The sequence below is a fragment of the Tauraco erythrolophus genome, chromosome 2 (assembly GCF_009769465.1).
Source record: "Tauraco erythrolophus isolate bTauEry1 chromosome 2, bTauEry1.pri, whole genome shotgun sequence".
Lineage (NCBI taxonomy): Eukaryota > Metazoa > Chordata > Aves > Musophagiformes > Musophagidae > Tauraco > Tauraco erythrolophus.
The window spans coordinates 47,807,377-47,823,110 of record NC_141466.1 but is presented as its reverse complement, the minus strand read 5'-3'; the positions used below and the strand labels follow the sequence as shown (position 1 = coordinate 47,823,110).

Genomic DNA, 15,734 nt, shown 5'->3' with positions numbered 1-15,734 from the left:
AAGACTTTCTTCTAATAGTAGTAATTCCACATATTTTCTTTTGATGCACACTTACATTTTCCCTTATAAAGCTATACTGTATTTTGCAGAATCAAAGAGATTACATACTACTGAATATAAATTTGAGTAGATGGATTTATCATACATTTTTCGTATTTTTAATGCTTGTCCATATTTAGAAACACAAAGTGATTTAACATGTTCTATAACATTTAATGACTTTAAAGTCAAAGGTCATTCAGTGACAAATAGTCACCTCTAATTGCTATACTAAATAAAATATAACAGTTCAGTGTGGAACTGAAAAAAGTCCTTCCTCTTCAGAGACAAGTCCTGCTACAGTAGAATTTTCCACAATGTGATAGTTTTGTACTTTGTCTGTTTTTCCTGAATCTGAATCTGCTTTAAGAAAAAGTGAACTCAATTGATTTTGCAAAAGAAACTGTGTTTACATCTCAACAATATGCTATGAAAACATTCAATAAAATGATTTTTTTCTGCAGCTAAACAATTGCATTAATTTATGGTGAGATCAAGTCAGATATTTTTTACTTAGCTATATTAAGAAGTCAAGAATACAGTCTTTAAAAACTTGCATAGGAAATACATCTTTTGTAATTATGAAAATACATATAGATTGTACATTCTTCAACTTACTGTAACTCATTTATTCAGCATTTTGCTACAGAAAAGTAAAACATAAGGGAAAGATTTATTTTTACTTATTTTTTTTCCTACACGTAGGGGGTCTCTGTCCTTTATTGAAGGAGTAAATTGATTTTACAGAAACACAAGTAAAAATTAATCTCTGTACCTTGCAGTGTAATAAGAATATTTAATTATGACTACTATTTTATCCATAATTATTCATAGTTATGTATTTTGAATCACTATTGGAAAACAGCAGAAAAGAGAAATGAAGTAGGTAGTAAAACACCTGACAATATCAGACAAAGTACTTAGACATATGTCTGGGTTTTATGCTAAGCTTCAACAATGAGCAAGTATCAAGACATAACTTGAAAAATCCACTAACCACTCATTTAGCAATGTGTGATTTTGAATATGATTTTATGTATTCCATTAGAAAATTTATTTATAACTTAGAAACTTTAATTGAGACCTATTACTCTGAGTGGACATTTTCACAGATATAAATGTATCATTATTTTTTTTCCTAATGCCCAATATATTTTTTTAACATCTCTACTCTGTTTTCTGTTTAAATGAACATACACACTTGCATGTTTTCTTAGATTCATCCAAATATGTATGAAATAATTTTAAGACAGAACCAAAATTATATGGTTTGAATTGAGACAAAGGTAAAAAGCATACCTTTTCTGGATCAGTTGTTGTAATGACCCACACACAGTGTGCATTGTCTTCATATTGAACTGGATAGTTTGGTGATGTAATAATCCCACTTGGTCCACGTAAATTAGAACCACATGTTCTAGCTAAAATGGTAAACAACAAATAAGATTGCTTTTGATCAGTTGCTTAGCTTGAATTAATACTATAAAATGCCTTAGCATTAATAACAACTTGCTGTGAAAGTGTTATTATGCTGATACATTCTATAACAATCTGCCTTTGAAAATGTTTGAGCTAGTAAAAAAATATCCTGAAAAGTTACCTAAAGAGGAAGGAAACCAGCACTTCGCAATTAATCAGCCCAATATTTACACTACTTGATTCTTACTTTATGTAAATTAATTTCTCAGTATTATCATACCAATATTCTGTTTAGAGAGAGATTTACCCTCTCCAAGTGGATGGAGCCAGTCTTCTGTGTATGAAGGTAAGAAGGGCCAGTATATGCTCTCTCTCCTTCATAATTTCTCCATGGTTGAGGAGGAAAAAAACGTGTATCACAGTGTTTGACTCAATGTAACAATATATCCTTAACCTAAATTTGAACTTCTGTGGTTGCTTAGCTCTTTACAGCAGAGGAAATAAAATCAGAAAAAAAAAAAAAAAAAATGGTTCTAGGCAGTAGCCTTAATCTTGTAAAGCACAGATTCAATTGTGAAACCATCACAATCCCTCTGTCACATTCGGCAAATCTGGAGAGTTAACATTTTGAAAATAAATTACTTAATTAATAAAGTTATTTTCCAAAGATCATAAGGGATAGATTTTCTAAAATACTCTAACTTCTCAAAATATTTCAGTATCTCAAAGTACTTAAAAAATACTTAGACATATAATTTCCAGTGACATCAAATGGAGTTATAGAACTTATAACACTTTAAAATTCCACTGTCAGGTTTATGGTACTACAGCACTTTGGCAACACACTAAAATATAGAGTCTAGATCATACTATTTCTAAGTATTTCGATACTGTATATCTTCAAATATCCGAATCTCAGAACTTATCTACATAACTTCCATTAACTTTTGATGTCATTTAGATTCTTTAGTTACTTATGTTTCAGTACTGGCAAGAGGAATGACTACATTCCTTAAAAAGTTGGTCATTTTTTTTTCTGAATATTGGATTAAAATACCCAACATATTCTGTTACTTTGGAAAATTTTAGGGTTTGCCTTTCTCTGTGGCTATCTCCATTCTGAATAACGAAATACGAGAATTTCTTTACCTCACAAACTTGCTGGGAGGAAGCCTGATACTCTGCATTAACAGATGGGTGACTGGTAGAAACAGGAACTAAGGAAACTAGAGGAAAATTACTTTCAGATTTTCTATCCTTCCATCACAATCTACCAGCACTTAGTTTTTGTTACTGTGTTAGAGACTAGACTTTGAGAACTAGCTATAACTTCATGTCTAGATTGATTCAGCTAGTACTCAAGTTTTCTGTGAAAATGTCTATCTATGTTTACGATAGAAACTGTCTTAATATACTTCCAAGAATTTCATTAAGTCTCAGACACATTACATGGAAAGTTTGGCATACTGCTGCTGTACCAAGCAAAATATATTCTTTTAATTACTAGAATAACAAAAGCAGATTCATAAGATCTGAAACAGAGGACATTCTCATTCCAGTAACTGGTAGAAGCATCATGCCTCCAGCAATTCAACTAGCAGACAATTAATATTTATTAATTTATTTTCAATTCAGTCTGCACAAGGTCTGCTACAGTAAGAACTTATTCGGAGGTGCAAGAGGTGCAACTTCACAGCAAGAAGCTTTTGAATGAAGGTTGCACCTTCTCTAGCTACCCACAAAGAAGAAAGGCTCGGAAACACCTTTCTTTTTTCAGTCAAGCTGTTACTCTATTAACCTTCTCCTATTTGAATTTCAGGAGAAGGAAAAAAAAGGAGGGGAAAAAAAAAAAAAGCCAAGCAAGAGTTACAATTGAAGTTCTGCCCAGAGGTCTGTTTAGGAAACGGAGTTACTGCGAAACATTGCACAAAAACTGTTAGATAGCCTTGTATATCATTTACAGAAAACAAGAATGGATTGCTGTAAGGTTTTTGTGTGGAGTTCAAGAAACCTGGGAACATTTACGTCAGCACCTTTCAGTTCCTGAGGGCACTAACAGGCCTGAGCTGCCGTGACCAGGACCTCCCGCCACTCCCTGTCTGTGGGCCCAGGAATCCACTTCAGACTGGGACCGGGCTATCAGTCCCTGCCCGAGCCACGTCTCCGGAGCAGCTGCCCGCAGCTCCACCTGAGCCATGCAGACTGTGTTGGTCCTATCCTGCAGGCAGGCTCTGATGCCTTGGTCTGGCTGTGCCTGTCCCGTCCCCAGGGCAGTGCCCCTGTCTGCCACGTGTCACGCCTGGGCAGCAGGATGGGCCATGGCTGCTCCCGGGGGGTCCCGAGGGCATCTCCAGTCCCTGTGGTGCCCATGCCAGTGAGGGCCTTACATGGACACTGTTCAATGTAAATAATGGAGAACTTGCCAACAGTAAGATGGTTCCTGTGACTGTTCATCAGCTTCATAAATTCTGAATTTTGTTAGTCACCATTCGTAATGTATATGTAATATGTATATATGTAATATATGTATATATATGTAGTACGTAATTACACGTTGAAAAATCTATTCTGGCAACAAGAGAAAAATATTTTTCTTTTGGTATTATGAAATAACTAGTTAATGAAACTTTTTTTTATAAGTATATGACTTTTATGTAAGTGAGATAATGCTTTAGCTCATTCTTGAATAAGCAGAAGTTTAAGTCCAGGTGTTGCAAATCCTCCCCTCCAAACTCTATCATTTGCTGCCCTGGTAACTGGCATTCGGCGTAAGATTTTGTGAGAATAAATATCTCTTTGATCTATCTCAAAATGGCAAATAAATTTTATCAAACATTTTGCATAATTACTTAAAAAAAAAAAAATGGTTTCTTGTTTTCCAGTGCCTGTCTCGGATAGGCTGTCTGGTTCTATGAGGATATAAGGCACCTATATTTCTAGGGTTCGAATTTTCATTAACATGTACAATCCAAATGTGCAATCCAAATTAATTTTTCTACGTAGAAAAAGGAAAAGTTCTGTACATGGATATATACTCTTTATTTTTCCTATTATTGTGGTTTGTCGTGTGCTTCAAGCTACAGAAAGATCTTTGGATATATATAGGCACACATACACATGTATATTACATATATATATGGGGTTTTATTTGCTTTGAACATCAATTAATTGCATTTCTAAGCAGCAATTACAAATTATCCTTCCAAACTTCAGGAAAAATTCCAAAGAATAGCACGTACCTCTGCAAATTGGCCTGTGGTCACTCCAGGCAGCCAGTGTATCTGTCACTCTCTGACAAGTGATGCTCTTAGAACCTTGCAGAACATAATTATCTTCACAGGAAAACTGTACACTTGCACCAACCCTAGGAAAAAAATGGGAGGAAGAAGGAAAGAACCAAAATATATTTTAAATGTCAACCTCCCCAAATAAGTGTAAATGTCACCAAATTACAATATTTCTAAGTCCAAAAATAAGGTAGGAAATTCTACTCTATCATTACTATATTCATAAAAAAAATCTTATACCATATGGAACAGGTCTACTATTTAGTTTGTCCACCTTTTAAATAAGTAAGGCCAGGAACACAAAGCAATTGTGATACTAAGTTTCATCCTTTATACTATGACATCAATGAATGTATAGAGAAATATATTTTTTAAGAAAATATATAAACTCTATTCTTTCAAGCAACAAAATGTACTTCACGAATAATTTCAACCTCTCCATATTATCTTAAATGAGAGAATAAGCAGTTAGATATGGTAATTTGTCAACATGTACAACCAGCAAATACTAAATTCAATAAATTGTAAGAATTAATTAAATATTCCTGACCTTGTTGAAATTTTCTGTTAAAAATTCTGCTAAATGATAGCTTTCATTAGGACCGAAATTTGACTGTCACACTTGTAACTTTGAAATGTGTCTCTTTGGAAAGATTTAAAATGTTCTTTTTTTTTTTTAAGTAAATAATTTCTTTCTAACAATGCTAACCAGTCTTTACGAAGAATTAAAAAACTATATAGTTACTGTGTATCACAAAGGGAGCTTTCCTAAACAATGTTTACATTTCTACTTCCATTTGTTACTTGTGACATTCTTTATTCCCCATAATCCACTGGTTTTGTTGTTGGCTTTCTTCCACTTTTCAATCTGTGATCTTGCTAAAGTAGATTTCTCATTTTGGTCTTTCTAAGCCATTGAGTCCTAAACACCAGGGGATTGCTAGATGGCAGTCGGAAAGCTCAGTGCTTCAAATTGTGCTGTGGAGAATAGCTGATAATCTCATTCACTAATGTCCAGCTCATTAGCTTATTGCTACCCTTCAAGAAAAAGTATTTGTTCTATGGAAACAGGGAAAAACCAACCGGTTACCTAGTTGTTATAAATGTAAATTGAGAACTAAAGTATTTAAAAATCATATTGGATAAAGACTTTCCCAAAACTATAATGTTCTGTGAACTAACATGAAAGCTTCAACAAGCTGGGGAAAATGGGATTCACCTTTCTCAAAGGGAAAAGAGGGTCTTTGCACACCAGGTAGTGGGGCTCATTGACAGGGCTTTAAACTAGATTTGAAGGGGAAGGGGGATAATATCAAGCTTGATCAAAACAAGCTGAGAGCACCTGAAGAGCAGCAGAAAGGAATTCCAGACACTCCAGCCAGTAACTCAGCTTCATCGGGGCCCGAACTAAATACCTCTGTGCAAATGAACATAGCATGGGCAATAAACAAGAGGAGTCAGAGGTGTGTGGGTGCCTGCAGGAATATGATCTTACTGGCATCAAGGAGACGTGGTGGGATGAATCCTATGACTGGAGTGTTGGAATGGAAGGATACAGGCTCTTTAGGAAGGACAGGCAGGGGAAATGAGGAGAAGGTGTTGCCCTGTATGTCAATGACCAGCTGGAGTGCATGGAGCTGCACCTGGGAATGGATGAGGAGTGGACTGAGAGCTTATGGGTCAGGATTAAAGGGAGGGCACAGAGAGGTAACACTATAGTGGGAGTCTGCTACAGGCCACCTGACCAGGAAGACCAAGTGGATGAGGCCCTCTACAGACAGATAGGAGCAGCCTCACGTTCACGAGCCCTGGTCCTCACGGGAGCATTCAGCCACCTCGATACCTGCTGGAGGGACAACACAGCAGAGCATAAGCAATCCAGGAGGTTCCTGGAATGCACTCATGATAACTTCCTTCTCCAAGTGATAGAGGAACCAACGAGGAGAGGTGCTGTGTTGGACCTTGTCCTCACCAGCAAGGAGGGGCTGGTGAGGAACGTGAAGCTCAAGGGCAGCATTGGCTGCAGGAACAATTATATGGTGCAGTTCAAGGTCCTTAGGGCAGCAGTGAGGGTGCTCAGCAAGCTCACTACTCTGGATTTCAGGAGAGCAGACTTTGGCCTCTTCAAAGATCTGCTTCAAAGAGTACCATGGGATAAAGCCCTGGAGGAAAGAAGGGCCCAAGAAAGCCAGCTAATATTCAAGGATCACCTCCTCCAAGCTCAGGAGCCATATATCCCAACAAACAGGAAGTCAGGCAAAAACATAAGGAGGCCTGCATGGATGAAAAGGAGCCTCTGGAAAAACTCAGACACAAAAAGGAAGCCCACAGAGGGTGGAAGCAAGGACAGGTGGTCTGGGAAGAATACAGAGAAATTGTCCAAGCAGTCAGGGATCAGGTTAGGAAAGCTAATGTCCTGATAGAATTAAATCTGGCCAGGGACACAAAGGGCAACAAGACAAACTTCTATAGATATGTCAGTGATAAAAGGAGGACTAGAGAAATCGTGGGTTCACTCCAGAAGGAAATGGGATACTTGACTACCCACAATATGGAGAAGGCTGAGGTACTCAATGACTTCTTTGCCTCAGTCTTCACTGGCAAGAGTTCTAGCCACACTGCCCAAATCACAGAAGGCAAAGGCAGAGACTGGGAGAAGGAAAAACTGTCCACTGTAGGAGAAGATCAGGTTCGAGATCATGTAAGAAACCTGAAGGTGCACAAGTCCATGGGATCTGATGAGATGCATCCGTGGGTCCTGAGGGAACTGAAGGATAAAGTTACCAAGCCACTATCCATCATATTTGAGTTGTCGTGGCAGTCTGGTGAAGTTCCCACACACTGGAAAAGGGGAAACATAGGTCCCATTATTAAAAAGCAAAAAAAGAAAGACCCAGGAAACTACAAGCCAGTCAGTCTCACCTCTGTGCCCAGCAATACCATAGAGCAGATCCTCCTGGAAACTATACTAAGGTACACGGAAAAAAAGGAGGTGACTGGTGACGGCCAACGTGGTTTCATGAAGGGCAAATTGTGTCTGACAAATTTGGTGCCTTCTACGATGAGGTTACAGCATTGGTGCATAAGGGAAGAGCAACTGATGTCATCGACCTGGACTTGTCCAAAGCATTTGACACTATTCGGCACAACATCCTTGTATCCACATCAGAGAGACATGGATTTGATCGGTGGATCACTCAGTGGATAAGGAATTGGCTGGATGGCCACATTCAAAGAGTTGTGGTCAACAGTTCAATGTTCAAGTGGAGGCCAGTGACAAGTGGTGTTCCTCAGCGGTCAATATCGGGGCCGGTGCTGTTTAACATCTTTGTTGGCAACACGGACAGTGGGATCGAGTGCACCCTCAGCAAGCTGGCTGATGACACCAAGCTGTGTGGTGTGGTTGACGTGCTGGAGGGAAGGAATGCCATCCAGAGGGACCTTGACAGGCTGGAGAGGTGGGATTGTGTGAAACTTATGCAAGGCCAAGTGCAAGGTCCTGTACACGAGTGTGGGCAATCCCAGGTACAAATACAGAAGAATGGAGAGAATGGATTGAGAGCAGCCCAGAGGAGAAGGACTTGAGAGGAGTGTTGGTTGATGTGAAGCTAAACATGAGCAAGCAATGTGTGCCTGCAGCCCAGAAAGCCAACCGTATGCTGGGCTGCATCCAAAGAAGCGTGGCCAGCAGGTCGAGGGAGGTGGTGATTCTGCCCTTCTACTCTACTCTCATGAGACCTCACCTGGAGTATTGCGTTCAGCTCTGGGGTCCCCAACACAAGAAGGACATGGAGCAGTTGGAGTGGGTCCAGAGGAGGGCCACAAAGATGATCCGAGGGCTGGAGCACCTCTCTTATGAAGACGGGCTGAGAGAGCTGGGGATTGTTCAGCCTTGGTGAGGCCGCATCTGGAATATTGTGTCCAGTTCTGGGCCCCTCAGTTCAAGAAAGACAAGGAACTGCTTGAGAGAGTCCAGCGCAGGGCCACAAAGATGATGAAGGGAGTGGAGCATCTCCCTTATGAGGAAAGGCTGAGGGAGCTGGGTCTCTTTAGCTTGGAGAAGAGGAGACTGAGGGGGGACCTCATTAATGTTTATAAATATGGAAAGGGTGACTGTCATGAGGATGGAACCAGGCTCTTCTCAGTGGCATCCAAAGATAGAACAAGGGGAAATGGCTATAAGCTGGAACATAGGAGGTTCTGCTTAAACAGAAGGAAGAACTTCTTCCCAGTAAGGGTAACAGAACACTGGAACAGGCTGCCCAGAGAGGTTGTGGAGTCTCCTTCTCTGGAGATGTTCAAAACCCACCTGGACGTGTTCTTGTGTGATCTGATCTAGGTGGTCCTGCTCTGGCAAGGGGATTGGACTAGATGATCCTTTGAGGTCCCTTCCAATCCCTAACATTCTGTGATTCTGTGATACTATCAACACAGGTAAGGAGAATTATGAACTATGCACATACAAAGAATTTCAGTGAAATTAAATATATAATTATTGGACACCTGCAATTGCAATTTATAGTTTAACATACCTGATTATTCCCCCCAAGAAAGAAAGAAGGGAAAATAACAAGGAAGAACAAAAATACTCTGATGTCTGATGCAGTAAGTGAAGGATTTCATGTTTATACTGGGTTTTCATCATTACAGCAATATTAAAAAGAGTGGATACATAAAATGTTACACACTAATTTAATATATTCACTTATGATGATTGAATTTGTTTCACTATTCCTCTATACAGTATATTGTAATTTTTTCCAAAGCTCTGCAAATAGATTGTATCGAAGGACTAATAATGTGAACTTCACATATTTTTCACAGTGGTATCATCTTCTGAAATGTTTGATTGCAATCTAAGTGACAGAAAATAAATATACTGACTACAATGTATTAAAAATAAATTAAAAAATCTAGAAAAAAACACATTAAATTAAAGGGCAGGTTAGGAACGTGAAGAACTCAAAAGCTCCTTAGCGTTAGAATTCAAGGTGGAGAGAAACATGAATGCCAGCTGCAAGCATTGACACGTGCAATCTTTTGATAGTAATTTCAAGAATCCTAATTAAATTTCAAGTAGGCTGCAGAAAAGCAGTGATAGGTTTTACCTGAATGACTGGGATAGTTCTGGACACAGTTTTCATGTGGCTAGAACATATAGTAAGTCTGTTTTAATATCAGTTAAGATCCACCCTTTTTGAAGCACCAGTTGTGAGAAATCAGGTTTATGCCATGAGTATGACAACCGATACTTTCAAGAAAATAATTTTAACATAATTTTAGTTCTGTCAAGGCTTACAGAAAAAAGGAAAATCAAGTATTGAAAAGTTCTAAATAGTGCCGAATGAAGGTATAGACTGTCATGCTATAATATATGTGAAGGAAATTAAAAGTTTGTATAAGTAACTGGTTAATAATGAAAGATGTGCACATATATATATCTGTTATATAATACTTACATTGCAGATATTGAAATCAAACCATGTACATTTAGATTTTTAAGAGAACAGTGGATACTGAGAATTCTTAGGTGAGCTGAGTCACTAGAGTATTTTGTTTTTCCAGACAATCAGATCTCTCTAAGCATCTCAGGGGAGAGGATGCAGCAGGGCCACACAGTCTACAGTAAATAGCAGCATCCGTATTGCTGATTCTCTCTATTAATTCTGCATGACATTTTTCCATTAAAAAGGGGGCATCCTTTTAAAAACATATCTAAACTTTTTGATCTATGATTTCAAAGGAAATTATTACTTCAATTAATTTCCAATTGTTATCAAAGAATGTTTTTAATATCTTTTTTTTTCCCCACATCTTTACCTCTCTTGTCACTGAACAAAGTAAAATTGGTGCTTTTATAAAGAAGGCTATAATTTGACTGAAAGAAGCCATTTTTTTGAAAGAAAAAAGTTCTGTAAAGCATAAGTAAAACTTCTCCTAAGCATAAGAAAGTTCATTTAATTTTAAAAGGCTCTTTTGAAAATTTAAAAGCTATTTTTGTTACAAGCATCAGTGGAGTTGTGGAAAATGGTTGTATTTTCACAGTACCACATCTACCATATAATATTTAGAAGAGAGCAGAAATCATAGAGTCATAGAATTGTTTAGGTTGGAAAAGACCTTTAAGATCAAGTCCAACCATTAACCTAACACTAATGTCCCTAAAACATGCCCCTAAGCACCATGTCTATATGTCTTTTAAATACTTCTGGGGATGTTGACTCAACAAGTTCCCTGGGCAGCCTGTTGCAATGCTTAACAATCCGTTCAGTGAAGAAATTTTTCCTAATATGTTATTGTTTATATCCATTTTAGATTTCGTTTAAACAATCTACTGTTTTGAAATCTCACATAAAAATAAAATGTGAAATTGACCCCAAAATTGTATTGATTACGTCCTCACTCATCTAGCAAAGTCTGAGTTGCCATTTCTCCCACAAAATGAATCCAAATATCCACTGGATTCTTTCGAAATCACTGAAAATCACCTCCCCTACTTCCTGAACTGAACACAGTAAAAGTATGGCAGGAGGACAGAACGAAAAGGTTAATATTTCAATACCTTTTTGTTCACTTTGTGATATCAGAACGAATGTCATTATTATGCTGAAAACGATGAAACCCTTTTCAAAGAACTTGTCATCACTGAATCAGTTGGGTCTCAGGCTGTCTTGAAAATAAACCCTCTGCCTTTCCATCAATCCCACTCACAATATGTCTTTCAGTAGACTGGAAAAGGTTTTGAATAATGTGCATTTTCACATGTTTTAGTTCAGATGAATATCCACAGTTGTCATTCTCCTGACAAGAACAATAGCTCCTTCTGGTGTCTATACTTGCCTCTTAAAAAAAAAAAAAAAACAAAACACCATTGCCTTTCTTTTACTCTCCCCAGTATTTTCACTACATTGGAGAAATGCAAGCAACAGCAAATATTATTTTCCCTTCTCTTAGGGAAGAGCTTGATTTGTCATTTCAGAGAAAGAAAAACTAAATTCCAGCCAGATTCTCTCTTTAAATGTCAAGCTAGATATAGATTGCAACCTTTAAGATAAGCTAAGATCTGTTTTAAATAGATATAAAAAAAGAAGTTTACAGTACATGAAAAACAGTTGCTGTTGCATTATCAGTTTTCAGATAATGAGTAAGATTTAAGAGGAAAATAAAATTCTTTTGTTTCTCTCAAATAATATTCAGAATTGGAGGCCCCAAACCTGCACATAACGAGTGATCAAACTAAATTAACGTGGTTTATTTATCATATCTTATATGATGCTGCTTGTGCTATTTTTGAACACCTTACGCATTCATTTATCCTCATGAACAGTAAGATACGTTAGGTGAAAGGAAAATATTATCAGAAGCTGAGTGGGATAAAGAAAGGAGAGGAATAGCCTTGCTCTGTCAATTGAGTAAGCATTGTTCACAAGCAAGCTCCAGACATTTAAGATACTTTTCACCCATATTAGAATCATAGAATGGTTAAGGTTGGAAGGGACCTCAAAGATCATCTAGTTCCAACTTATGTCCGTTGCCTCTAGTTCTGTCACTGTACACTTCTGAGAAGAGCCTAGCCTTCTCTTGTCTACTGTTTTAACTCCTGTTTAGTAGCTGTAGACAGCAACAAGGTCCTTCAGATTCTCTTAAGGCTGAGCAAACCCAGAACTTCCAGCCTCCTTTTTTTATGTCATGTGCTCAGGTTCCCTCTACCATCTCAATCTGCTGAACTTACTCTGGCATCTATAGTCAATGGAGTGAGAAAGGCCCCTTCAGGTGTGAATTCATGCTATTTTCCATTAAACATTTAGGCTATGGGGTTAATTCTTTCCAGAGATACTTTTCTCTCTCTAATAACAGGGTGATCCCAGATGCTGCCCTTAATTCTTTCAACTAAGTATTTTATTTGGAGAAATTCAAAAGAAGATGTATGCTCTGCACCCTTTATGGCTAAGAGGAGAGACTCAAGCAGAGGAGGGAAACTGAGGCATACCTGCACAAACAGTAATGTAAAATACTCCCCAAAATAATGGTGGAAGTATATAGGTATCCCTCAGATGAATACATGTGAACACTTCAATACATCTTGAGAAAGAGTTCTATTTTAGTATCTCATTTTTACCTAGTCCTCTACCAACTGATGTTTCTCTCCTCAATACATCAAGTGTTAATAAAGACATAGATAAAATTTATACTTGTTTTCTTAAAACAGCAGATCTGTGGACAGCAAATGCATACTATATTTTTGTGTCATACGATTTCGCTTGCGGCAGCTGTACTTGCCAAGTTGAATCAGAATATATAGAACAAGATAACAGCAAACATCTTCTGGACAGCTTGTCTCTCTCTAGCCTATTTACTGAAAAGCTTATTTCACTTCATTATTTTTTAAAACACATTTATCTGCTGCCCTGTTGCTAATGAAATTATGACTTTGCATATAACTGATTCTCTTAATGTCGGAGTTGTTAATGAGGTCTCAAATTCCTTTGAGGGTAAATAGAAAAAAATCCAAAAAGAGTAGGTCAGTCAGAAATAGAATAGATTTCTAAATTATTTTTCCCATCAGTTATGCCCTAGCTTGGAAGAGCCTTGATTCAGGAGCCAGGTTTGATTAACTTGCTTTCTGGAGTTGCAGAGACCTTTGCACCATTTCTTCTAATTCCTATGAAGTTTTCCTTTCAATTTACTCTTAGGTCTGGCTGTCCATTCCCTGCTGAGCAATTTATAAATCTCTGCATGAGCTGGAGGCTCCCATCTCCTTCCTTTGACCCTCTCCTCTGTCACACCTTGAAGTCTCTGCTCTTTTTCCCCAACAGGGAAAGAGCAACCTTCCTCCTTTCTCCATAGGGGTCCATTTGACCTCATCTTCTTTTTTTGATGAATATAACAAAAGCTGAAAATAAAAAAGCAAGGAGATGGCATTCACCACAGCCTCAGACACTGAATTTGTCATGTTTCCCAAGCTTTTTAACAACTTTTATATAGCGGGAAAACAGACAATTCTCTCTGCTGCTGCTTCCATGCTGTCCAGAGACTTTTGCCTTTCCTACACAGACAGGATTATTAAGTTCTAAAATTCCTGTTTAAAAATGCATTGATTTAAAAAAGAAACAAGCAAAAACAATTCAAGACATGCAATGGTCTGGAGCTATTTTGACAAAGATTCAACACATTTAAAACTAGGGAAACAATACATGTCTGTAGTTGCATGGTCTGTACACATGTAACAGGAAATACCTTCCTCTTGGTCATATAGAACACTAAATGTGCCTACCTGAAGTCAGAGCCCACCCGTTTGCCATTTTCAGGAATTCCAGGATCAGGACATGTATCAGATGCAATTGCATCCCCACCCTGGGTCACTGCAAAGTAAAGGAAAAAAAATTCAGACATGCAGCTATAAAGATGACTCTTTACCTTTCCATTAACTTTCATGGTCTGATTTTAATCGTATGAATATTCTTAATTTTTTATTGAAACGGTATAAATTATGACCAAAGAGAAGCCCCATATAATTGATTTCTTGGGTGTATTGTTTATTTTCTTTGGTTATGATAAAAAAAAACATATTTTGCTTCTGTGGGAAAATAAATGATTGATTTCCTATAGGCAGTCATCTTTTTATGGATATACTGGGATCCACGGCTTTTTGCAGAGAGACAAAAATATATTTTATGAAATCACCTTCAGAAATATTCACAACACACCATTGGATGATTAAGATACCATAAGAAAAAAAATCTCATTTAAGTTTCTGTCCATAATAAGACTTGAAATAGACAAAAGCCAAGAACTCAACTGTAATACAGAAATATTTTTATGAAGATAAAGTTCATCTCAAAAATATACAGAAAACCCCACAGAGTAATGCATTTGTAACCACTTGAATTATGTGTTCATGCAAATAAGGCTCAAAATAGAGATATTGTGCTTTCAGGTAGGAACAGAAAAAGAAAGTATCCTAGATTTTGCCATTCCTTTTGTCCTCCATTCCTTCTCCCTCTAGACTTCCAATACTTAAATAACACTAGCTATAAAAACATATAAAATTATAGTCCTTTCAAAACTCAAAACAATTTGAACATTCAGTTTTCACTTTTTTCTTCTTCATTTGTAAAAGGTATTTAACATATATGAGGAATTCAAAGTAATTAATCATAAAGAAAATACATAGTGTAACACTGTGAATATACAGAAAACCTGAACACATGTGCTTTCTATCCTGAACATACGCACATGTATGTCCATGCATAGTTACACTCCTCCTGTATTTCTTTTTCCTGCACTGAAAAATAGAGCTAGTAGAAATTTGTGGATCACATTTTTCATCTTAAAAGATTTCTGGGAAACCCTTAAGGACAGGGCAAAACGTTCCTCCTGAATTTGAAAAAAAAAAAGCTATTTGGAATATGTTAGCTGCACAAAATAAATTACTTAAACCTGAATAAATTACAGAGGACAGCACTACAGCTGAAAGGTGATGAGGGATTAGCTGGTCTTCCCACACAGTGATATGATTTCAAAACGAATACAGCGGCAGAAAGAGTGGTGACATGCAGAATACATACAATCAGATGGCAAGAGCTATAAATCTTTATGTCTGTTTTGGCAGTATCAAGGATAATTAATTTATATAGAAATATAAAGTTTTACTAGCAAAAATTTAAAGAAATAAAAAACTACATTATAGCACTACAAAAATATAACTAAGACAAAACACTTGTAGGTATCAAAGTACTTGACCTGAGCATAGATTCTTCTTAAAGTAGAGAAACTGCAACACTCACAATATATTTCAACATTTGTTTACATTCTTTTTTAATTATTATTTTGACATATAGAATGTTTTAAAAATATAAGAAGAAAGTGAAGGAATCATCTCTTTCCCCACACCTTTTTAACACTACTTTTTGTATTGTATACTGTTTGTCTCAGAAATCTTTCTTTAAACTAGGTGAAGAAATACTATGACAATTTCAGAAATGTTTT

The 15,734-nt window shown here is 37.1% G+C and overlaps 1 protein-coding gene across 1 annotated transcript in view; it reads right to left on the bottom strand.

The window, feature by feature from the left end:
• The window catches only part of CSMD1 (CUB and Sushi multiple domains 1), a 1,221,578-nt gene that overhangs the window by 376,172 nt on the left and 829,672 nt on the right, over positions 1-15,734 (bottom strand). The window contains exons 8-10 of the mRNA XM_086608338.1: positions 14,020-14,107; positions 4,698-4,822; positions 1,339-1,460 (exon numbers count right to left, since the gene is read on the bottom strand). Of these exons, the coding sequence (XP_086464464.1) occupies positions 1,339-1,460; positions 4,698-4,822; positions 14,020-14,107 (335 nt within the window). The remainder of the gene's footprint in view (positions 1-1,338; positions 1,461-4,697; positions 4,823-14,019; positions 14,108-15,734) is intronic.